Raw genomic sequence first — 21,167 nt, 5'->3', positions numbered from 1 at the left:
ATTGCACGGTTGGGATTTAAAATTGTAGAATGAAGACAACTTTGTTTGACCCGTTGCCGGGTCAAGACCTATTTCGGCACGACGGCCATTCTGGCTCTTGCGGGCTTTACTCAGACCAAAACAAATCCTTTAGTTCGGCATCCAAGGTTTTCAGTGAAGTCATCGGAAACGGGAGCTTTGCGGCTAGTAGTGTCCACAAGGATGTGCGTGAGCTGCATGACTCAAGCGCCTATTTCGGAGTTGATGACATGGGGATGGGGCCCGTCGAGTCACACGTCAAGACTGTCCCTGCTGGCTCGTCTAGCTTGCAACCAGATGGCGCGGTTATTTTGCCGATAAAGAAGCCTCGAGTTTCCTTCTCTAGACGTAAGCGTGGGCCAAAGCCCCATAAGGATGCCGCGTCCTCAGCCGTAGAACTCAGCGACGAAGGTGTGCTGAACCAAATTAGGGTGGACAATTGGCGGACGCTCTTTTCGCGGCAGATCAAGGTCCTTCTCATCAAGAATATCCTCGTACTTATCAGACACCCAATCCTCTTGGCGCTCCTCCTTTTGATTCCGCCCCTCTCGGTCTTTATCATTACCGGACCCTCCTATCAGGTTAAGGTGCCCACTGTATGGCATGATCCAGTGGACATAGGGCAATTCGATATGACAAAGAGACTGGCCTACTACCCTCTGGCAGACCCTACCATGGCTGCCTTTGTAAAGTATCTAAAAGAGGCATTTGATCCTCCTTTGCTGGACGATCAGGTCATTGGATTTGAAAACGAACTTGCATGTGCTTTAAACGTGAGCGCAGAGCCAGACAAATATCACGCCTCGTTCACCTTTGAGCTGCGGAATCCAAAAGTAGACAATATCTCACTGTTTTACGTGTGGCGTGTCTCGGACTATTTCAAGAAGGTCTATGCCGACCCCCTAGATCCTTCGTATTTTGATCCGTATCGTGCACAGCGTCTTACGGAACATGCAATTACACGCTATCTTTTGGAGAATATCTTTATCTCGAAAATAGAAGGCTTTACATCCGATGATTTAAAGTATGCCGCCACTGCAATCAAGAATGGGCGGGTAAGATACGATAACGACATGTCCATACAGTGGCTTCCGGATCTTGAATACTACACAGACGACGACTTCTCAAATAAAATCTCAACCCTAGCAGCACCGATTTTGGGGACCTCTACAGTTGTTCTCTTTTATGTGTTTATGTACCAGTTGGTTGCGGAGAAGGAGACGAAACTCCGCCAGTCTCTCCATACCATTGGAATGCTTGACTCCGCCTATTGGCTAAGTAACATTGTTATTGGTGTCGCCCTGTCCGCCCTCCTGTCTGTCTTAGTCAACGTTGCAGGTTTGCTAAGCAAGGCCACATATTGGATCAACAGTCCGTGGATCATAAACTTTGTAATCATCTGGCTGCTTTATTTCGGTGCCGTTAGCTTTTCGTTTGTTATGGCGTCCCTCCTGCACCATGCCCAGGCTGTGGGTTTTACTGCGTTTTTGATGGTGATAGTATTAGCTGGGCTGGGTCTTATGACAAGCACGCACCGGGTGATGTACCCCGAAAACGGCGGGTTCTCGGGGTTCTGGCTGTTCTTCCCTACGCATGCCTTTCAAGCCATGTTTCTTATCTCGCTCAAAACTGTTCCGTTTGCCCTAAATAACATGCCATCTGTACCTCTGAAGTTTACCTTGAGAGACGTTGCAAAGTTCACAGGAGCGTGCGTCTCTGCTAGCACAGCATCGGTTCAGATGGATAAGGTTGTTGCCGAAACAGGAGGCTTCTACTGCGGTCCGGAGGCATACGATTGCGGCCATACTGTCCTGTTTGCAATTCTGATGCAGCTGGCGATCTGTGTGGCCCAGTGCTTCCTGGCAGCGTACATTGACCTGATTCTCCCGGCTGCACATGGTGCGAGCATGCATCTCTGGGCACCTTTCACTTTAAACTTCTGGGGCTTCATCAGAACGCCTCCCCCTCCAGACTCGCATAAGCCGGGGTACCGCCGCCCTCAGCCCTTGGAGGGGTGGGATAAGGACGTGCTCAAGCAGTATAAGTATGTGCTTTCTCCTCCGGGAACGGCTGAGTACAATAAGGTCCGCACCTCCTCGATTCTGATCTATGATCTCAATGTCACATATTCGAAGTTCTGCGGTATTAAGTGGCTTCCGGCTAAGCATGCAGTGAAAAACCTGAGTCTCAGCATTCCACGCAACACAATATATGGGCTCCTGGGTCCGAACGGCGCTGGCAAGTCGACGACTCTCTCGGTCCTGACGGGAACCCTCAAGCCAACCTCCGGATACGTCACCATAGAGGGGTACAGCATTGTGCACCAGCGTCAGAAGGTGTCCCAGCTCATTGGGTATGCGCCTCAGTTTGACATTCTGTGGCCGGACCTAACTCCTGCAGAGCACATAAAGTTCTTTTGCAATATGCGAGGGGTCAATTATGCTGAGGACCTGGAGGAACTTCAAAGAGCACGGGAGATTGTCTCCAAAGCAGGGCTTGTCAGCTCCTTGGAGCGGGGAAAGCCTGTTGCTTTAGAAACTAAGAAGAAGAATCATAAGAAATGGAAACCTGGCGAAAAGGAGTTGATATTTGAGCGTCTTATTGATGTGAGCCTTCAGGAAAGTGCCAATTTTCCGTCGAGAAGCCTCTCTGGTGGTATGAAGCGCCGCCTCACAATAGCCCTGGCCTGCGTAGGAAACCCTCGTGTCATATTCATGGACGAGCCGACGTCTGGGCTGGATCCTATTTCGCGCCGTAAGGTATGGGATGCGATTCAAAAGTATAAGTTGAATCGCCTAATTATACTAACATCCCATTGCATGGAGGAGACAGATGTCCTCTCAGATAGGATAGGAATAATAGCCAAGGGAGTACTGCGCTGTTCAAGCAATTCGTCTCATCTGAAAAAGAAATATGGCACTGGTTATCGGCTAGACATGGATGTGGACGAGGGCGATGTTTTGCGTGTTCGCGACGAGTTGATCAATACATATTATCCACAGGCTGTTTTGGTAGGAAAAGCAGGAGGGCACCTCACGCTTGCTGTTCCCAAGACCAGCGACAGCCAGGCCATGTGCACATTCCTACAGAAAATAGAGGGGTCGGCGTTCATCCGCGAATGGTCTATTCGTCAGACAACTCTTGAGGAGGTCTTTCTTTCTATTGCACGTGTAGCAGAAAGGATGGATTCCGTGGCTGGGAGATCTTAGCTTCCAGTTACGTATGTTTTGCTCTGGTCTTTGCATGGATTGAGTACGCAATCTGGCCAGTAAATGTTTTTGATATGATGATGATATGATAAGGGTTCACTTTACTTTCTGTGGTGCAGTATTTAGTTAGCTATGTGTCACTGTTTGCGCTTGCGCGCGGTCGCAGGTTTTGCATCATCTGGCTCATAATCAGACCCGTCTTTTGGGCGGGGCCCGCGTCTCTTTTGTTGAACAAATGGCAGGTCGCTGTACTCATCTTCATCATCAGAGACTTGCTTAAAGTCCTGTTCCAAGTAGCGAACCAAGCGCTCTGCGCGGTGTGCGATCTCATCCTCAGTACGTGTCTTGAACCACCAATCAAATGCGAAAAGAGGGCTCAATCGGATTTGCATTACAATCTCGTGCCAACAGCCGTACCCAAAAAGATCTAGCATGACAAGGATGAAGCGATCCTCTAGATCTGAATAGAAGCGCTTCTGGTTGACGACGATAGGTACCGGTAATTGATACAAGGGATTGGTATAGCTGTCTATCCACCGCCGCAGAAGAAGGACGCGCTTAAAATAGGCTCGACGCTTCTTCCGAGTTCTATCGATACGAGCCTTTATTCTATCTGCTTCATCAAGACAGTTTATATTTTGCAAAAGAGCGTTACAATAGTTGACAACCTCTGCCTTAGAAAACCGGAGCGCAGATTCACGACCAGTTCGCAGTTTCTCTGCAAACGCTAGGAACACAATGTCTAGATTTTCTCGGCCGCTTATTTCAATGCAATACTCGCTATCAATAATCACAGGGCAATCGTTAGGGATTTCTGCAATGACGCGGATACGGTCGTTTTCAGAAAGTCCGGGGCCCAGTGTTTGCCGAATGCGACGTATCTTCCCGTCGCTCCCGACTTGCTCTATAACATCAGGGAGTAAGTTTTCCGTTCGGTTGATATGGACCAGCTTTCCCTCGGCACCATCCAGTACCAGCGGGATGCGCACGCCAGGAGAGGCACTTAGCCCTCGTGTTTGTGCAGCAACAGCCGTTACCGCCATGCGCAGAGCCTTCTGTGCCGAGTTCTCCGTCCCAGGGGGCACTCCGGGACCCTTTGGCCCACCATGGAGGAGCTTTTCACTTTTGTCATATGAAACGCGCCGCACACCCGTTATGTCAGCATACAGCTCTACATCATAATCACAAAGCGCAGTAAGGAGTAGGTTGAATTCACGGCGTGAAATTTCTTTCCCGTCTGCAAGGTATGGACACCCATCGCCGAGAAACGAGTAGAACTCAGTCAGCTCCTCCTGGTTGAGTCCCGGAAGCTCTGGCCGGACATACCCACGTTCCCTGGCGAAGTCGGCGTACTCTAACTCCTTGTTTGCATTCATGGTAGGTTCGATTTGGGATGATATTTCGTTAGCTATTTTCCCCAACAACTCGTAGTATCGTGGCGGCAGCAATTGAATATCAGCTTTGTAAACGTCTGCCGCTAGTTTCAGCTTGCGCATCGTAGGGTACTGTCGCTTGTCCTTTGCTGCTCTCCCGCTACCCTTCTCTGCCACATCAGCTATGAGCGAAATTGCCGCTATCCGCTTTAGCCGCTCAGCCTCTTCCTTCTCAGTTCTCTCGCGATGCAAGAAGTCAGTGATCTTCTTGAGATTGCTCTTCGTATAGCTCATGCCTTCAAACTGATAAAGCTCATCAGTATTTATATGCTCTAGCTTTCCATCTGACGCCAACTTGCTTATGATTTCATTGGCACTCTTTATCTTCTGGTTTAGCTGGCCAGATACATCATCCTTTCTGCGCAAGGCTGTGTTAAGCAACTCGTCTAACTTGCTATCATTAATCTGAATTTCGGGGATGTCGTAGTTGTGGGCTTCTTCAGCATCTTCAGTGTTCTTTTGGCTCTCTGTGAAAAGATTCTCAGAGCTAACTGCAATCATGTCCAGCAATTGGTTACGGGTCATGGTTTTCGACTTCAGATCCGCGTCTCCAAGTAGCTTATCAATGTGTGGGTTGTTAGCGAAATTTCCTGTCTGTATTATCAGGTTATCTAGTCCCAGCTTCAGCTGAGCACGCTCATAGATGCGTGTGTCGACTGTATTCTCTGCAAGGAGGCGGTACACAAAGACCTCCTTTGTTTGAAGTAATCTGTATGCGCGCGCTACTGCTTGAAGGTCAGCCTGAGGGTTAAAGTCTTGCTGGTAAATAATTACGTGATTTGCCGCTGTCAAGTTGAGGCCGAGACATCCAGCGCGTGTACTAAGAAGAAATACAAAGGCAGGATTGGTGGGGGTGTTAAACATTTGCATGTACTTTGCTCGGGTCTCCAAGTCTGTGCTGCCATCTATCCGACAATACAAATATTCACGGTATCGTAGGTAGTCCTCTATTATGTTAAGCATGCTTGTCATCTGACAAAACACCAAGACCTTCTCGTTAATTGCCTTAATCCGTGTAATGAGCTTGTCCAGAACGACCATTTTTCCACTAACATTGACGATGTGATCTCCCTCTTTAAAGGGCTGGGGCTCCACCCCGTTGAAGAGATAGGGGTGATCCGCACACTTCCGCAACTGCATCACAATATTTATTAGAGACGTCTTGCCTATGGAAGATGTGCTAGACTTACTACGTAACACTTTGTCCAAGCACCCCAGATCCTTAGCCAAAAGGGATTTGTATAGCGAACGCTGAAGACTGGTCATCCCGCAATTAATGAGGTATTCCCGCTTAGCAGGGAGAGACTCTACATCCTTCTTTTCGCGACGTAAAATGAACAACTTGAGTACATCGTGCATTTTAGCAGCCACAGACTCGTCAGTGGTTAAAACGCTACTTACAGGCTGAGTATTTGTAGTGTCCGTTGTGGTATCAGTTGCGATCTCGGTTATCTCAGAAAGTTCTTCGTTAACTTCAAGTGTCACAGACTCTTCACCAATCTGCTCACCTCGCAGAGAGGGCTCCATAGCAGATCCGTCGGGAAGCTCTCCTCGAACGAGACCCACGAAATCCTCCGGTACATTAAAGATTAGGGGAGAAATAAAGTTAAGCAACGCCCAGAGCTCGTGTAAGTTGTTTTGGAGAGGCGTCCCAGAAAGAATTACCTTGTGGAGCGTTGTAAATCCTCGTAGTACATGAGATATCTGAGACATGTTATCCTTTAGCTTATGCCCCTCGTCAAGTATCATGTAGTACCAGAGTATCCTGCTCAACTCCTTAAACTCCAAACGGACAACATCGTATGTTGTCAGACACACATGCGGACGCGTCTCCACATTAATCAATTTGGTCTTGATTATCTCTTCTCTCTGAAACTTGTCCCCGATGACAGTGAGAACCTGAAAGCTGGGTATCCACTTCGCAAACTCGGCCTCCCATTGCGGTAGAGTGGACTTCGGGACTATCACCAGATGTGGAATCTTAACCTTAAGCGTTTCATGAGAGAACGCGAGTAGTGATATTGTCTGTATGGTTTTTCCGAGCCCCATCTCGTCTCCGAGGATAGCGCCTATTTGAGCGGCATTTATCTCAGCGTAATGCGTGGTGCGCCTATGAGTTGCCCCCACGGGGATAAGGGAGGTTAAATCGTCGGGGAGGGAGACAAACTGTGCCCGAAAGTGAGTGCATATCTGGTTGATAGAAACCAGCCACTGAAGGGACTCTAGTTGATATGACTTCAGCAGCCCTCCCGAGAGACAGTGGGGCTGGCCCAGGACCTCTACCTCATGACGCGGTCCTGCAAAGGCATTCTTGGTTGATAGGCTTGAACCTGGCGCCGAGTCATCGCTTGCCTCCTCTGCTAACTCATCGCTAGCATCATCCTGGACTCTTTCGCGGTTTCTCTTTGAGATTTCTACCATGGATGGAACGTTCTTCATATCATCCTCCTTAATATTCTCTGGCAGAATATCACGCTGAAAAACGAGCGAGAGTTTCTTTGGCAAGCTCAAGCCCTTAAATGTGGATAGATCCATTAATTCTAGTGCTTATTTTTTTCTGTTGGGGCTCCTGATTATCCACAGCAAGCGCAATGAGCAACACTTAGGCGCTACCTAAACGCAGATGGTTTCTTTTGTAGGCAACTGTAGTCATTACAAATGCGGGTATAACACAGCTGAGGCCACGTTCGGGTGCTCCACCTGCAAATGCTTCAAGGAAGCCTGCCTGTCTGGTGCTAGTTGCCTTGTGGAATCAGGAGTGATACTAGTGCATTACATGGAGAGGCAACGCAGGTCAAGCCTCTACAGATATGGATGCCAGATAAATAGACCGAGCTAGCAGTTTTCAAGGATTCACTTATTCACTTGGTGGCCATGGATGGTTTGTTAGGGCTTATTATAGCACCATAGGCAGAGTTCTCAATCTGGCATTCATTCTGGCCCCTAACAATACGGAAATAGCCATCTTCTCCCCAGCCCGGGCCCCAGTAGTTCTTTACAATCCAATAGTCTTGCCCTTCGTCGCTTGTGCCATAGCCGACTATCTCAACAGAAAGAAAACCAACTCTGTTACCATATGTGTAGGAGTAGATGCCCTCCAAATAGTATGTGAAATCCTCATAAACGGTGAACATAGCCTGCATGGGTCCTCTGAGAGCAACTGCACGCTTCAGCCTTTCACAATTGAGTCCGACGCCTTCATAACCGTCGGGCTTATAAACTTCGAGGAAGGAATCGTCATCACACGTACTCGGGCATGGCCTGGACTGTGTTTGGTCATAATCTGTATACTTGACACAGCTTTCTAAGGGGATACCCGTCGTCGCAATAAAGTCCCACGCTATACTCTCTCGGGTTGAAAATCCAAAGCAACCATTCGTTGAAGAACAAGACAGGATGTACTGGGCGGAGTAACGTGTGGCTTCCTGATCCAGGCCGGTTAGACAGCGTCTGTGGCTAAAGGCATCAACAGCAGAGTACGCCCAGCTGGACGAGCAAAGGCCTATGTCAATAACCTCCGTTATGCACTGTGGATACTCTTCCCGGAAGTCAAAGTGATCTGGTACAGGATCTTCGTTTTCAGGGACACGAACAGGTCGAACAATGGATGATTGCGTACGTGGACTGCCTGCTGATAGCATCTTCTTGAAGTCGTTCTTCGTCAGGTTCTTCAGTCGCTCCGGGATGCCAGCTTTCCATGCAGGAGCAAGTGCTTGAATTTGCCTCAACTCCACCTGGGTCAAAAGGGGCTCGGCTAGGGATGCAATCAGAAGGATCAGAAGCCTCATTTTAAAGGATTTCTCTGTTCCTTCAAAGGAGCAAATTCCTGTATAAGCCTTGTTGTGGGATCAATCCGTCCTTCTTTACATGCCTGAACATGCAGGCAAAGCTTTGGAACCGTAAAGGCAGATGAGTACCTGTGACGAAATAACCAGTATATAACGACAGTAGCATTTACTAGTTGACCTTTATAGCCAGCAGGTTACGTGTATAGTTTACTTTGTGTCACAACGCGTCTTCTTCAGGAGAAAGTGTAGCAGGCGGAGAGCGACTACATTTTCTGCATAACAATCTACTGGGCTTGAGTGGACCACTTCCAAGGAGACCTGAAGGTCCTGCAATGGGCATAGCTGCAAACCATGGGAGAGCCCCATACTGTTTGTATAGACACTTTCTTCAACCATAGAAGACTTACAGATGTAAACACAAGGCGTCAGAGATCGTGACTGTCGCAGGGTCCATTGATAGCACCGGGTAAATTAGCACTGGATGTGAATTCTTGTTTGCAATCTCGGAGTAGTCCACATCATGTAGCCTATTTAGGTGGCCGGGGTCATGGGCGCATAAAATATTACACATTACACGCAATTACTACCTGCAAAGAAAGAATCAGCAAAGATCAGGATTGTGTAATAGTACATATATGGGCATCATTTGACTAAGCTGTGGATTGTAGTGTGAATTACAGGTGCCATTTTTAATTCCCTTCTGTGGGAGGCGAAATAAGAAATGCATGGAACGAGTTCGCAGAGAGATCGTAACAAGCCAGTTCTGCCTATTGAAATTCCCGACGACTCCACTGCTCTCATAAAAGCGGTTCATAAGCGTAATTATGAGGAGGTGGGGCGGCTTGTTCGCGAGGATCCTGGCCAACTGAGGGGGGTTACGACGTGCAAAATATATGGGGACTCGTTTCGTGGCGTGACAGCACTGATGATCGCCGCAGTGCTTGGATACCATGAGATGATAGAATTGTTAGAGAAGGAGGTAGGTTGCGTGGATGGAGAGGGCAGGACCGCGCTCATTTGCGCAGTTGTTAACTTTGAGGATGGTTCCGATGGACAGCGGGCGTATTTCTCTAATGAGCAAATGAGTACCGACTGCGGTGATGTGTGTGTAACGAAGCTGTGTGAGGGTCGCCTAAAGTGTATCAAGCTACTCGCGGAGATGGAGAGCCGCTTGAAGAAAAGTGGCTCGGAAAGTTCCCCTCACGAGACAGCCCTTATGAAAGCAGCAGAGAACGGTCACACAAAGATAGTGGAAATACTCCTGGAGAAGGAGAGTGGTATGCAAAGGAGTGACGGCCGGACAGCTCTCATGACAGCAGCAAGGTATGGCCATACAGACTGTGTCAGACTACTAGTAAAGAAGGAGGGCGGGGTACAAGACAGTTATGGGTGGACCGCTCTCATGAGGGCAGCGGAAAATGGTCACACAGCCTGTATTAAACTGCTCCTGGAGAAGGAGAGGGGCATGCAGGAAAGTGATGGATGGACAGCCCTTATGATAGCAACAAGGTATGGTCACACAGACTGCGTCGGACTGCTAGTAGAGAAAGAGAAAGATATGAAGAATAATCGTGGAGATACTGCCCTCGACATAGCCAAGAGGTATAACAAGAACAGCATCATATCTCTCCTCTCATAGAGTAAACAGCAGACGCCCCGCCCCTGGCCAGACAGCCCAGGTCTGCGCTCTTGGGTCGTCCCGGGGGCGGGGCGCCCGGCAGCTGTGAAGGCCACAGAGAAGGCAACTAGTAAGGTTTACAAATATGCCCCAATAGCCTCTGCTATTTGGGTTAGTGAGTTGATAATCCAAGGCCCATGCGTTTGGCCCTGTTTCTATCCCATAGTCCTTTGAGATTCTCATAACGTCTCCTGTTGATGTCCTTCGGGACGTGGCAATTGCTTAGAGCTCCCGTGGGGGGAAGCCCATAGGCTCTGCGTAAAGAGATACGCACCTTTTGAAGCCTAGACTCTACCTGCTGCCTGGTGACAGGGAGGTTTGGGAGAGCCTCCCTAATGAGTGTGAGAATAGACACAGGTCTAGCGCTTTCTGACCCCAGATACTTGTACGCACAAAGGATGGTTTCGTTGAACTCGCCGGTCCAACGGAAGCGCTGCTGGGATCCACAGGGCTGGACGGGGGGAGGTAGAGCCCGTTTAAGCGCAGTCTCCTTGAGGATGCGATAGGCCTCCTGCGGAGTGTAATTAAGTGTCTTGGCCACAACCCCAAAGGACACAGAGGCGCACCCATCCAAGTCCTGGTGGGACTCCCAGGGTGTTTCACCGCTAGGGTGCGGAGTGGCCTCAAAAAGGGACAGCGCAGACCCACAGCCGGGAGAATCCCCCGAGGCCCCGAACGAGTGACTAATAGAGCTGTCCAAACAGCCCCCCAACGGGTAGGAGGTATGCAGAACGCTCGGGCCGTCCTGCATACAGCCACCCCCGTCAGAGGGCCGCTCGGACAGCTCCGTCAGCCAGTCGTCAGGGTCTAAGGTATGACTCTCCATGTAGTAGCTGTGAGTAAAGGGGTTGGACATCTTTTCTTCCAGAGCAAAACTTACTAAGAAAATTGAAATGAAATCTTGCCGGATAGCTATCGCAGCACAGGTGGTATCTAAATTGCACACTTGCTCATGCAGGGGCCAGCGTACTGCCCTTTTGAAAGCTTAAGGGGTCACCTGAGACCCCTTGTTTGCGTTGTGTTGTAGTCTTTGTCTATAGGCCTCCAGCTCTGGGTACCCATGCTCCTTAGGCTTAGTGGTCGGGCTTGATGTGGGCATGAGCTCTGACCTATCCAAGATCTTCTTATCCGGTGTGATGCAATTTGTTGGCACATTCTCCTGAGCCCACGCCTGCAGTTGCAAACTGCAAATAACTTGTCGATTCGATAAGGCAGGGGTACCTTGAAGCAGGGCCGGGTTGGAAACAGGACGTAGAAGACCTTTGTCAGCCAGGTTGGAATAGCAAGTTGTGTCCAGATCATGGGGTAGTCTGGTTGCTCGAGGAGGATCAGGAAGGGGAACGCCACGAGCAGAATCAGGGCCACCGTCCCAAAGGCAATTGCCACCAACGTGTTGTAGAAGAACATGTGCAGGAGCAGCACGGAGGCGGTGGTGATGAGGGCGAAGGTGATGCTGACAAGGGCGTTAAGAGAAGGGGTGTAGTTCGAGAAGGGAAACAGCTTGAAGAGCGAGCCAGCACCGAAGAGAAGTCCGTATGCCAAGAGGTTGGTGGTCAGACTTGGCCAATTACAAATCTATGATTGAAAGGTTCCGAGACGTCTCAGCTACGCTACTCCTAGATAGCCAACAGGTAACTCAACATTCTTTCACTTGAACATAGGCTCGAAAGCATAATTTACAAAAACTTTGTTTGGAAAAGTTTTACAATTAAGCGTAGAGATTGTGGCTATTATGTTCATCACGAATCACAGTATTCTTTCTTTCTAATCTTAATAGAGCTGTAAATCCAGCAAAAGGTGTTCGGGTCTTATCTTCGAAAGCTAGAGTTCCTGCTAATTTATCAATCAACGGTGTGAGGAGATAGGCTTTATAAGCATGCCATAAATACGTGTGTAAGAAGAACTCCGCTAGGTGATATCTGATTGGAGCCTGTTTTGTTCAGCACTCCGAAACAACCCAATCGGCCATGCATAATGGACATGTCTTGTTACTGTCGACCCACTGCTGAATACAGTGCGTGTGATACTCGTGCCCACACCTCCCTCGCACGGATCTGCAAACAGGAGTGAGGAGGTCGGCACATTCGGGGCATAGCTCGGAGAGGGGGCTTTTGCATATGCTGCAATTGGCCTCGTCGATGTTATAGGACCACTCCACCACGGCGTACCAGTTTTTAATCGTGATAGACGGCTTTTCTATGTCTTCCATTTATAAAAATGATTCTTTGTAAGTGTCCCTCATGCGACGCATACACGCTCGAAGAGGCTTGTCCGCACTGTGGGGTCGTGACTCGCACCGCACATCCTGCAAAATTTAGTCCCGATGACAAGTATTCGGAGCAGCGGGTACGCTTTTTGTCCAGGTTCCCGGGATCCTCTCTGATGACCAGCCCAGCGTTCACTTTTTGAGATTTACTTATGGCTACCTGAACTGGCAGATGAGTCGTAAGCTGCTGAGTCCTGGTCAATAGCAACAGTTATAGTTTGAGGCTGCGTCTCTGCTGGGTTAGCTTTGTTTTGTGAATTAGCTGCATTTGTGCCTCCAGCTGCTTCCGTAACTTTTGCTCCTTCTCTAGGCTCGCGTCCATCTTCTTTTGGTAGTCTTGTGGAAGCTGTGCGGGCAAAATCATGCGTCCCTTCTCCACCCGGCGCCCTGCTTGTATGCTTCCGCGATATCCTGTCATCGATTGCCACTCTGGGCCTACGGCGGTTGATAGGTATGTTGCGTATTCATCGTCAGTTATCCCTTGGATCCCGTGTGCGGCATATAGCTCTACAATGGCAGGGTTGGACGCCTCGCTAATAGAGACATTCGCAACCCTAATGTCTCTCCGTCTGCCCATCCTTCTATTTAGTTCTGCAGTGACAGCTGCGCGCCGCGCTTCCTGTCTAAACGTAAGCTTTTCCTTGTCGTAGGTAGACATGCCTTCTCCAAACCAGGTTCCCCATCCCATCAGCTCCTTTTCTGGAGCAACCGGCTGGGATTCCTGGAGGGCAAGGCTGTATTTCTGAGCTGCAAACTCCAGCTCTGGGTCTACATCTGCTGTGAGTGCAGAGGCCGCAACATTACCTGGACGAGGGACATTTGGCAGGACGTTCTCATTAGCTATGGCTGGCAGGTCGCTGATATGTATTTCGTTTGATGTCGCCAAGGAGGCTGAAATTGATGAGCTGAAACGCTTAAGAAACGGGTTGTCAATGACAGTAGCCGATCTATTTGCTACGTTACACCCCTTAATGATTATCTTTCCCTTGGTCTTTGCTTCCTTTACCTTGGCTAGCTGAGCTTTGCGAATAATATCTCTTTCGCCAACAAGCTCTGGCTCCAGTTGCTGGTCATCTTCCTTCATATCAATATGGGCCTTCAGGACCTGATTTTCAGTTGTATTAGGGCGTGGAATCCGGGGTTGTGATTCAGATTTGACGACACCACCATCTTCGTCAGAGTCACCAGCGCTATCCCAATCACTGTCTCTGACATTGGCAATAGCATCTCGTGCATCCCTTTGTTCCTGTAGCGCCCTGGTCATGAATGCAAGTCTCATTACACCCTTTGCATTTCTATCGATGGGGGCCTCGCCGTACTCGGGCACATCGTCGACGTCTACCTTATGGGTCTCAAACTCATCGTCTGCCTTAGTATTTCTGCGTGTCTGCTGCTGGAAAGTGTCAAGTGAAGCATTTGTGAGCTTGTATTGCGAATCTAGAAAGTCCTCTGCCTGCTCCATCACCGCTGAGCGATGCTTTTCCTTCCACTCTTCCTGCCGCTTTTCAAGTCGCGCTAATCGTTTATCTCTGTTGTGCACTTTACGAAACTTCTTGGACTTAATCTTCGCCCAGGCCTTTAACTTTTGTTCATTGTAGTAGAGCAGCGACCGAAGACGAGCAATCTCTGCAGTGGATCGGTGGGCCTCTTGTTGCTGGGTCATTATATCCAGGGAATCTTGTTCTTGGGCTAATTTCGACTTTATGTTCTCACTATCACTCTCGTCAAGAGGCACAAGGCCAGCCAATTTGAGGGTGGCATCAACGCTATCTCCACAGAGCTCTTTGGCTATGTTGCTACTATCCTTGCTGAGTTTCTTTTCGTAGTCCTTGCGCTTTGGTTGCTTGATTGGCTCAAAAGATGGCTGTACCGATATGCCGTCCTCTGCAAAGTTAAGGACAACATCTGCACGTGTTTGCGCTGCTGAAAGAGGTTTCCACTTCAAGACGTCGTTGAATACTTGCCGTTGGACAAGGACTCGGTCTGCTGCTGCCTGCTCGAAGGATGTGACTCCTTTAACGTGAACGTTTGCGCTCTTCGTTGATATGTTGTCCCTCTCCACGGCCATAAGAGCTAGCATGTCTTGGTCGGCAAGTGCGTCTTTGAGGTCATCCAGAAACCCAGTAAGCGTCACTTTCTCTGGCTCATTCTCATCTGCCTGAAGGAGGGGGTGTACTCGAATAAACCTTCCGTCGTCGCTGCTTTCTTCAAAATGGACAGACGAACTGCTGGACATAGCTCAATCTCTTGTCTTGCTTAGTTGTTGAGATTCAAATTTAAATACAGGTGCAAATAATTGCAATGTGAAATTCACAGCGAAATTCACCTCTGTCTATCTAGTTGCGCCGAATTGGCTCGGTGCTGTTACCATCATTCAGAATCTATGAGCGGATATCCTTGCTGTGGCCAGGAAGCTGCAGAGTTCCACGCTTGCTTGGTTTGAAGATGACATGGACAGATATTCACTTATTGGCATCCATTCACGTGTTTAAGCTTTTGCAGCGTGACAGGAAGTGGAGCCGCAGCAGCTTGCTTGGTTTGTAGCTTGGCAACAAGTGTTATCCACCTCCTTGCCTGCATCCATGTCGACATAGAAACGACAGTGAGGATGTTCATGGAGGAAGGAGGCCGGGCAATGGGTCTCGCACTTTCCTTTAACACTCTTAGTAACAGCCTCGCGCTTGCTCTCACCGGTGGCGAGAAGGAGGATCTCGCGGCTCTCCATGATGGTTGCTATCCCCACAGAGAGGGCCTTGGTCGGGACCTTCGACTTGTCGTTTCCGAAGAAGCGCGCGTTGGCGTCGATCGTGCTCTGGGTCAGGCAGACGACGCGCGTCCTGCTGTCTCTCGGGGACCCCGGCTCGTTGAAGGCGATGTGACCGTTGTGCCCGATCCCCAGAAGCCAGACATCGCAGGGGCCAATCGCCTTGAGCTCCTGCTCATAGCGCTCGCACTCCTTTTCGTAGTCCGAAGCCATTCCATTGAGGAAGTGTACATTCTCCGGCTTTATATTGACCTTGCTGAAGAGGTGCTCCTCCATGAAGAAGCGGTAGCTCTGGTCGTGCGTGGGAGGGAGCCCTGCATACTCGTCCAGGTTGAAAGTCCTGACCTGCGAGAAGTCTAGGCCTTCCTCGCGGTGGAGACGGGCAAGCTCCTGGTAGACGGGGATGGGGGTCGATCCGGTCGCCAGGCCCAGAACGCAATTCGGCTTGCTGCGGACAACTTCCGCGATACGGTGGGCAAGCTTTATGGCTGGATCAGCGCATTTGGAGACGTGGATGGACGGCATTTTTATTTTGGCGAGGCAGTTACATATATACTGCTACTGCTGTAGTAAACCCTTACAGGAGTTCCGTACGCAGTATACGTCTACAACAAGTCCCACAGGCTGGGGCGTGGCCGATCGTACACGTGGAGCCCCTCGGCGAAATTTTAATGAAACATGATGCCGATAATGTAGCCGAGTTGATTGCTGACTCGCAGTCTGCTCTCCGCGCAAATGTAGATATAGCAGAGCGTATTACTGCAATGTTGGCAAACATCCACGAAGCAAAGCTCACAGCTAGCCCAATAGATGCTGTCGGTGAGAGCACAAGAGAAAGAGCGCCCCACCGCCACATACAGCTGTCAGAAACAAGTTGTACCCTGGACATAGCTCCAGCTGGTGCGAACTCCTCTCCACCTGCGCTGTCTGCGACCCAAGAGCAACCAATTAATGATAGCGAACGCCAGCTTGTTTATGAACTTCTGCAGGATAAGGCGCGCTTGGCCAGATTAGCCAATGATGGACACCGCTTGGCTTCTGTGTTGGTAGAAATGATTACTAATTCTATGCAGGCAGAAGCGATCCTCGATCTCCTTCTAGACGACACGGCAGACGCATCATCGGAATCCAACTTGGTAACTCAAGGACCCATAAATTTGCACGACCTCATCCTATCTCAAGCTCACAAACACGTTGATATAACCTTGTTCCCTATTGCATTCAAGATCGTTACCCTTTTGAACTTAGACTTTTTCATCTGTCTTTATCAAGTGCACAATGTTGTTATAATGATTGTGCTGTGTTCTCCTTCTTCCAATGCACAAAGCTATAGAGAGCTTTCCAAGACCCATTTTCTGAACACTGTAACCGTACCTGGCTACCCATCTATCGAAGCCGTTTGTCTATTTAATTTGGCAGACGTGCCAACAATTATAAAGACTTATCAAGATTTTATCGTGCTAGGATTTGCAACTGGTGAGGTCACTGTGTATACAATCAACCACCACATAATGCAACCTGGAGGCAACTTCTCAACACTATTAAACCCTGACCTTGTCAAGATTACTTATTCGCACATATCGACATCTCATACTGCCCTTATAACAACTTCTTTATCGCGCTCATATTTTTCTCCGGTGCGGGGCCTCATAATACTGGATGTTACTGCAAAAAGTACCTCTGTAAGGACGAAGCAAATGACCCTGATCGTGCTCTACGAATCTAACTGTGTTGCAACGATGACCATCACACTGGACTTTGTTCTCTCGAAAAGGGATCAAAGAATATACAATCAGAGAGCCCTTTTGGAGCCAGCCATTATAATCGAGATGCCAGCCAAGCTTTGCGTGTCCAACGAGAAGCAGACGGTGTTTTCGTCTGCCACGTCTGCTGCGTGCGAGTTCGCAGATGCCTCTCCCTTGTGCATTACAGGGCATATGGCAGGAACCATAATTGTTCGGTTGGCTGCAGGAGGCTCTGCTACCGTCCCTGTTCAGGGGCTGTCTGAGATTGTTAGGCACTTAGCCAGTATTGCGCCGAGTCGCTGCTTGGTATTCGAGGCGCCCGTTATCTCTTTGGTTCACGGCTATATACCTTCTGTGACTGCTCTAGATGAGGAGATTGTGATTGCGTGCAGCTTAGGTGGTCAATTGGCTGGATGGATAATAAAACCGAAGGATCTAGTTACTGGACTACCTCTTCTTGCTCTGGATGATGAGACCTCGCCTATCTTCTCCCCGTACTATAGGTGGCATGGCAAAGCTGATTGTGGAGAGGCCATAGTGTCGGCCATCCTTCACGACAGCAAGGTAATAGTCTTAACGGTTAGTGGCCGCATTGTGCAGTACAGCATTTTCCCTCATGCACTGGTCGAGTTGGAAGATCAGTTGGGTCGTGCGGATATGATGGATACTTACGGCTCTTCCTTGGCAGTAGTCAATCAAGCAGAGCTTTCATTTATATGAGCTTGCGTTGGCGTCTCTTAGTTTGCATCTGTTCTCTGTATCTCAGGCCTTCGTTTTTGTACTCGTCCAGCGAATCTTTATGTAGGTAATCAGTGGACTGGATGCTTCTTATCGAGCTTTTGAAGGCTTGAGACATCATCGGCTTGGGGCTCCACTCCAGAGATACAAGGTCAAGGACGTATGGAGTAGACAGATCAGCTCCCCAGATAAGGAGCTGAGATGTGCCCAGCTCTCGTGCTTCATGGCCAGATGAAGGAGGTGGAGGATTGTGCGTTGTCAATTTCTTCCACCTACACTCATCTACATCCAGCGTATATGTGTCATTATATTTGTCTACAAGTGGCACCTCGTATTGGCAGATGTTTTCGGGGAACTTTGCTCGATGGCAAGAACAATGTTCTCCGCCGTGCAGGACAAGGAGATCTCCTATGCGCGTAACTGTCTGTCCAACTCTTGGGGGCACCTCGGCCGATATGGTTACACGACTAGTATTGTCAACCATGTTGAATATTATGGTCACATTAGTATCTTCCTGTCCACAGCAGCTCTGGCCCCCTGTACAGTGCATGCCAAATATCACCAACAATTGTCCGATCCTAGCAATTGATGCACTGACATGGGAACGTTCGTCCGTCCACAGCCACTTTTCTCTTGGTAGAATCTTGTCAAGTGATATGCTCTTAGTTTGAACATACTCGGCAGTCTTAAAGTCGCTGCACTCCCTAAGGGTTTCTTCAATTATAGTATCATCCTTGATTGTGTAGCGTAAAGTTGGGTCGCTACAATTCGGTGTCATATTAATTTTCCGAGTCAATCCTACTAATTTTATCAAACTATTGCGAGGGTAGTACAAGCGCAGGGTTTACGTTATCTGGTATTTTTTATTAGCATTGCCTAGTGCATCTCAACACGTCATATGGTGCCATTCAAAAAACGCCCCGCAAATTAAAAATGATTGCCGGCCTCCTCCTCGTCGCCTCTGCCTTCGGCGCCGTCCTGGACGTCACCTCGAGCTTCAAGGCCGAGCTCGCGAAGGGCAAGCCGATGATGGTCAAGTTCTTCGCGCCCTGGTGCGGCCACTGCAAGGCCCTCGCCCCGAAGTATGTCGATCTGTCTGATGACGCTCCCGAGGGTGTGGTCATCGCCGAGGTCGACTGCACCAAGGCTAACGAGCTGTGCGGGTCGGAGGGCATCGAGGGCTACCCGACGGTCAAGTTCTACAAGGACAGCAAGTTTGTCGAGGAGTACTCTGGACCCCGCGAGGTCGTTGCAATGAAGGAGTGGATCAAGCAGAGGCTGTGATTCCACGTGTAAACTATGCTAGTTCGGCGCTTGCGTATGTTCCGGTTCGCCCGTGTGTCCGCCAAAATTAAATGAGCACAGTCGACCTTCAGCTCTTAAATCTCAAACCCGATGCTACAGAGGAGCGTCTCAAGGAGTTTCTTCAGCAGCAGGCGTCTGTTACGGAGATCCTCAACGTTGAGATATTGACCCCGGGAGATAACAAGCCTAGGGTTGGAGTTGCTCGCGTCATAGCCAACCGTGCTGCTCTCAAGGCCGACCTTACAGGCGCCCAATTGGATGGTAACCCTCTCGATGTCGTCTTTCTGGACGAGGAAACAGGCCCCAATCCCCAGCAAAAGGGGAAGATAGATTTCAATCAAGTGATCGAAAAGGTCAAAAAGATATACGCTGAACTAAACAGTGACGAGCTGAAGCCGATTTACTCGGAAGTTGCTGCCATGATGATTAAGAACGGAAAGGTGGATTTGTCATCTCAGAATCTGCAATCAGTGGGGCAGAAGATGGCTCCTGTCTTCGGGAAGCTCTCGGGAATGTTCAAGAAATAGGACGCCGCTTATTCAGCGAAGTAAACCATACAGCTCCGGACCTTGTGCTATGTTTTCTCTGCCCGGTGCGCCTCATTTGACTGCGAGCCGGAAAGCTTAACACCTTTTCCTTTTGTCACCATACGAAGCCCCTGTGCTTTCGCCGGTGGAGACTGCACCAAGGAAGGAGGCGTTACGGGTGCATGTGTGGGTATAGTCACAGTCGATGTAGAGTTAGGGACCTTCTCTACGTTCGCATCGATGGTATCATTGTTAGGTGAGTTGCTTGACGATTTGTTTTCCTTCGGTGACTGTGACCAGGCCAATGACGAAATGCTTGTTAGACGCTTTGCAACTGCCGGGAGGATGACTGCCGGCTGCTCTATAGTGCTAGACTCGCTCTGGTGAAGGATCTGCTCTAAATACGGCCCCATATTGGGCACGGATGTAGTTAGTAGGAGAGACTTTTCCTTGCTTGAACGACGCAAATGATCGGGGCTTCTTTCAGGGCCCTTCTTTTCTAGTTCCTCTGTTGTAGGCTGCTGGGCTTTCTGGTCATGCTCCAGATATGCTATAGTTAGCTTGGAGTGAGCATCGTGTGTAGGCCGCTGTTCAGAGGGTAGCGAGTGTCTAGACTTGTTGTTAGCATGAGCATTGTAGTCTGGACTCAGCATCCAGCTAAGATCTGTATTGACGCTGAGGGCCGGGGAGACCGTGTCTACCTGAGAAGAAATGCTTTGTAGCCCAAGTCTATGGTCGTGCTCTTCACCTGACTTAGCGTGCTCAGTAAGAAGGCGATCATAGGATGCCGGCATAGCTGGTCTGCTAGCAAGCAGCTCTACTATCTCCTTAGTAAGCACTAAGCTGTTAGGGTTTGCTGCCAACGACGTTTCTATGAATGATTGGAAAGCTTCGCATCGAGAGTGCAGAGCTAACAATTCCTTGTAGCACGCACTATGGTCTGCATGCAAAGACGCTGATTTGAGATTGGACTCAGATTTGCTGAGTAGTTTGGAAAGAATAACTACTAACAGAGGGTTCAGAATGCTACTCAGACTTTCAATCCCAACATTGCTGGGAACCCGCAAGATATTGTTATGGTCGTGAGGTATAACCCTATTATCAATGTAGAGGGACGGTACATTAAGAAGGAGGTAAATGAGCTCCTGGGAAGACATTACATGACTATCAAAGCTAAGAACAAAGGAAAGGCTGTCGGGCCACTTATGCCGCACCGAATGCTTTTTATCAGTGTGTGCCTGATTCACATGTGTAGGATTCCCATGCGTACCGTGATTCTCTGAGTGATGCACTATGAGTTGAGCTAGACTTGTAATAGTTGTCAGGCTATAAGGTCCCCCCAAGAAGGACCCGTGATCTATAATCATGAGTGCATCCTTGGTGTCCTTGGGGACTAACCTTACAGCGTGATCTAAGAACGTATCAAGTGTCATAAGGGGATCTGCCAGATGTGTGGCTTCCGCAAATGTGGCGAGACTTATGTATTGAAACTGAGTATAGAAACGAGAATCTAATAGGGTAAAGCCATTCTGAAGCATATAAATTAGAACAGAATCATAGGACGTATCGAGGCTGGCAAAAATTACGCTAACGCCTTGGTACATCGCTTCCACCATTTCCTTTACAAGTAAACTCATATTCTTATCTGCGTCATAGTGTAGCCGTGTCCTGCAAAAACACTTCATAATTTTAAATC

General features: G+C 49.0%; 14 protein-coding genes across 14 annotated transcripts; 6 read left to right on the top strand and 8 right to left on the bottom strand.

Annotated features, from left to right (window-relative positions):
* Positions 1-29: 29 nt before the first annotated feature.
* GL50803_008227 (ATP-binding cassette protein 5) lies at positions 30-3,227 on the top strand (the record flags this gene model as incomplete). Its single annotated transcript, XM_001708976.1, has 1 exon — positions 30-3,227. One exon carries the CDS (start codon positions 30-32, stop codon positions 3,225-3,227), a length of 3,198 nt encoding a protein of 1,065 aa, XP_001709028.1.
* A 137-nt stretch (positions 3,228-3,364) lies between these two features.
* On the bottom strand, positions 3,365-7,195 carry GL50803_008228 (putative DNA-dependent ATPase; the record flags this gene model as incomplete). The annotated part of the gene is made up of 1 exon (XM_001708979.1): positions 3,365-7,195. One exon carries the CDS (start codon positions 7,193-7,195, stop codon positions 3,365-3,367), a length of 3,831 nt encoding a protein of 1,276 aa, XP_001709031.1.
* A 326-nt stretch (positions 7,196-7,521) lies between these two features.
* GL50803_0017516 (Cathepsin B) lies at positions 7,522-8,448 on the bottom strand (the record flags this gene model as incomplete). The annotated part of the gene is made up of 1 exon (XM_001708981.1): positions 7,522-8,448. The coding sequence occupies one exon, from the start codon at positions 8,446-8,448 to the stop codon at positions 7,522-7,524; it is 927 nt and encodes a 308-aa protein (XP_001709033.1).
* Positions 8,449-9,169: 721 nt separating this feature from the next.
* GL50803_008235 (Ankyrin repeat protein 1) lies at positions 9,170-10,087 on the top strand (the record flags this gene model as incomplete). Its single annotated transcript, XM_001708984.1, has 1 exon — positions 9,170-10,087. The coding sequence occupies one exon, from the start codon at positions 9,170-9,172 to the stop codon at positions 10,085-10,087; it is 918 nt and encodes a 305-aa protein (XP_001709036.1).
* Positions 10,088-10,238: 151 nt separating this feature from the next.
* On the bottom strand, positions 10,239-10,982 carry GL50803_0033232 (GARP-like protein 4; the record flags this gene model as incomplete). Its single annotated transcript, XM_001708985.1, has 1 exon — positions 10,239-10,982. One exon carries the CDS (start codon positions 10,980-10,982, stop codon positions 10,239-10,241), a length of 744 nt encoding a protein of 247 aa, XP_001709037.1.
* A 1,083-nt stretch (positions 10,983-12,065) lies between these two features.
* Positions 12,066-12,335, bottom strand: GL50803_008241 (RING-H2 zinc finger domain-containing protein; the record flags this gene model as incomplete). The annotated part of the gene is made up of 1 exon (XM_001708988.1): positions 12,066-12,335. One exon carries the CDS (start codon positions 12,333-12,335, stop codon positions 12,066-12,068), a length of 270 nt encoding a protein of 89 aa, XP_001709040.1.
* An 8-nt stretch (positions 12,336-12,343) lies between these two features.
* Positions 12,344-12,535, top strand: GL50803_008242 (Ribosome biogenesis protein Nop10; the record flags this gene model as incomplete). The annotated part of the gene is made up of 1 exon (XM_001708989.1): positions 12,344-12,535. The coding sequence occupies one exon, from the start codon at positions 12,344-12,346 to the stop codon at positions 12,533-12,535; it is 192 nt and encodes a 63-aa protein (XP_001709041.1).
* A 68-nt stretch (positions 12,536-12,603) lies between these two features.
* GL50803_008243 (Utp14 protein) lies at positions 12,604-14,628 on the bottom strand (the record flags this gene model as incomplete). Its single annotated transcript, XM_001708990.1, has 1 exon — positions 12,604-14,628. The coding sequence occupies one exon, from the start codon at positions 14,626-14,628 to the stop codon at positions 12,604-12,606; it is 2,025 nt and encodes a 674-aa protein (XP_001709042.1).
* Positions 14,629-14,880: 252 nt separating this feature from the next.
* GL50803_008245 (Glucosamine-6-phosphate deaminase) lies at positions 14,881-15,681 on the bottom strand (the record flags this gene model as incomplete). The annotated part of the gene is made up of 1 exon (XM_001708991.1): positions 14,881-15,681. One exon carries the CDS (start codon positions 15,679-15,681, stop codon positions 14,881-14,883), a length of 801 nt encoding a protein of 266 aa, XP_001709043.1.
* Positions 15,682-15,827: 146 nt separating this feature from the next.
* Positions 15,828-17,621, top strand: GL50803_0014669 (uncharacterized protein; the record flags this gene model as incomplete). Its single annotated transcript, XM_001708993.1, has 1 exon — positions 15,828-17,621. One exon carries the CDS (start codon positions 15,828-15,830, stop codon positions 17,619-17,621), a length of 1,794 nt encoding a protein of 597 aa, XP_001709045.1.
* Positions 17,614-18,417, bottom strand: GL50803_0014668 (uncharacterized protein; the record flags this gene model as incomplete). Its single annotated transcript, XM_038045780.1, has 1 exon — positions 17,614-18,417. The coding sequence occupies one exon, from the start codon at positions 18,415-18,417 to the stop codon at positions 17,614-17,616; it is 804 nt and encodes a 267-aa protein (XP_037901661.1).
* Positions 18,418-18,572: 155 nt separating this feature from the next.
* GL50803_0014670 (Protein disulfide isomerase PDI3) lies at positions 18,573-18,923 on the top strand (the record flags this gene model as incomplete). Its single annotated transcript, XM_001708995.1, has 1 exon — positions 18,573-18,923. One exon carries the CDS (start codon positions 18,573-18,575, stop codon positions 18,921-18,923), a length of 351 nt encoding a protein of 116 aa, XP_001709047.1.
* A 71-nt stretch (positions 18,924-18,994) lies between these two features.
* On the top strand, positions 18,995-19,471 carry GL50803_008250 (RNA recognition motif-containing protein; the record flags this gene model as incomplete). The annotated part of the gene is made up of 1 exon (XM_001708996.1): positions 18,995-19,471. One exon carries the CDS (start codon positions 18,995-18,997, stop codon positions 19,469-19,471), a length of 477 nt encoding a protein of 158 aa, XP_001709048.1.
* A 47-nt stretch (positions 19,472-19,518) lies between these two features.
* Positions 19,519-21,156, bottom strand: GL50803_0017515 (uncharacterized protein; the record flags this gene model as incomplete). Its single annotated transcript, XM_001708997.1, has 1 exon — positions 19,519-21,156. The coding sequence occupies one exon, from the start codon at positions 21,154-21,156 to the stop codon at positions 19,519-19,521; it is 1,638 nt and encodes a 545-aa protein (XP_001709049.1).
* Between the last annotated feature and the right edge of the window lie 11 nt (positions 21,157-21,167).

Source organism: Giardia intestinalis, chromosome 1 (genome assembly GCF_000002435.2).
Source record: "Giardia intestinalis strain WB C6 chromosome 1, whole genome shotgun sequence".
NCBI lineage: Eukaryota > Fornicata > Diplomonadida > Hexamitidae > Giardia > Giardia duodenalis.
Note: the sequence above shows the minus strand (reverse complement) of the source record. Positions and strands in the feature narration are given on the sequence as shown.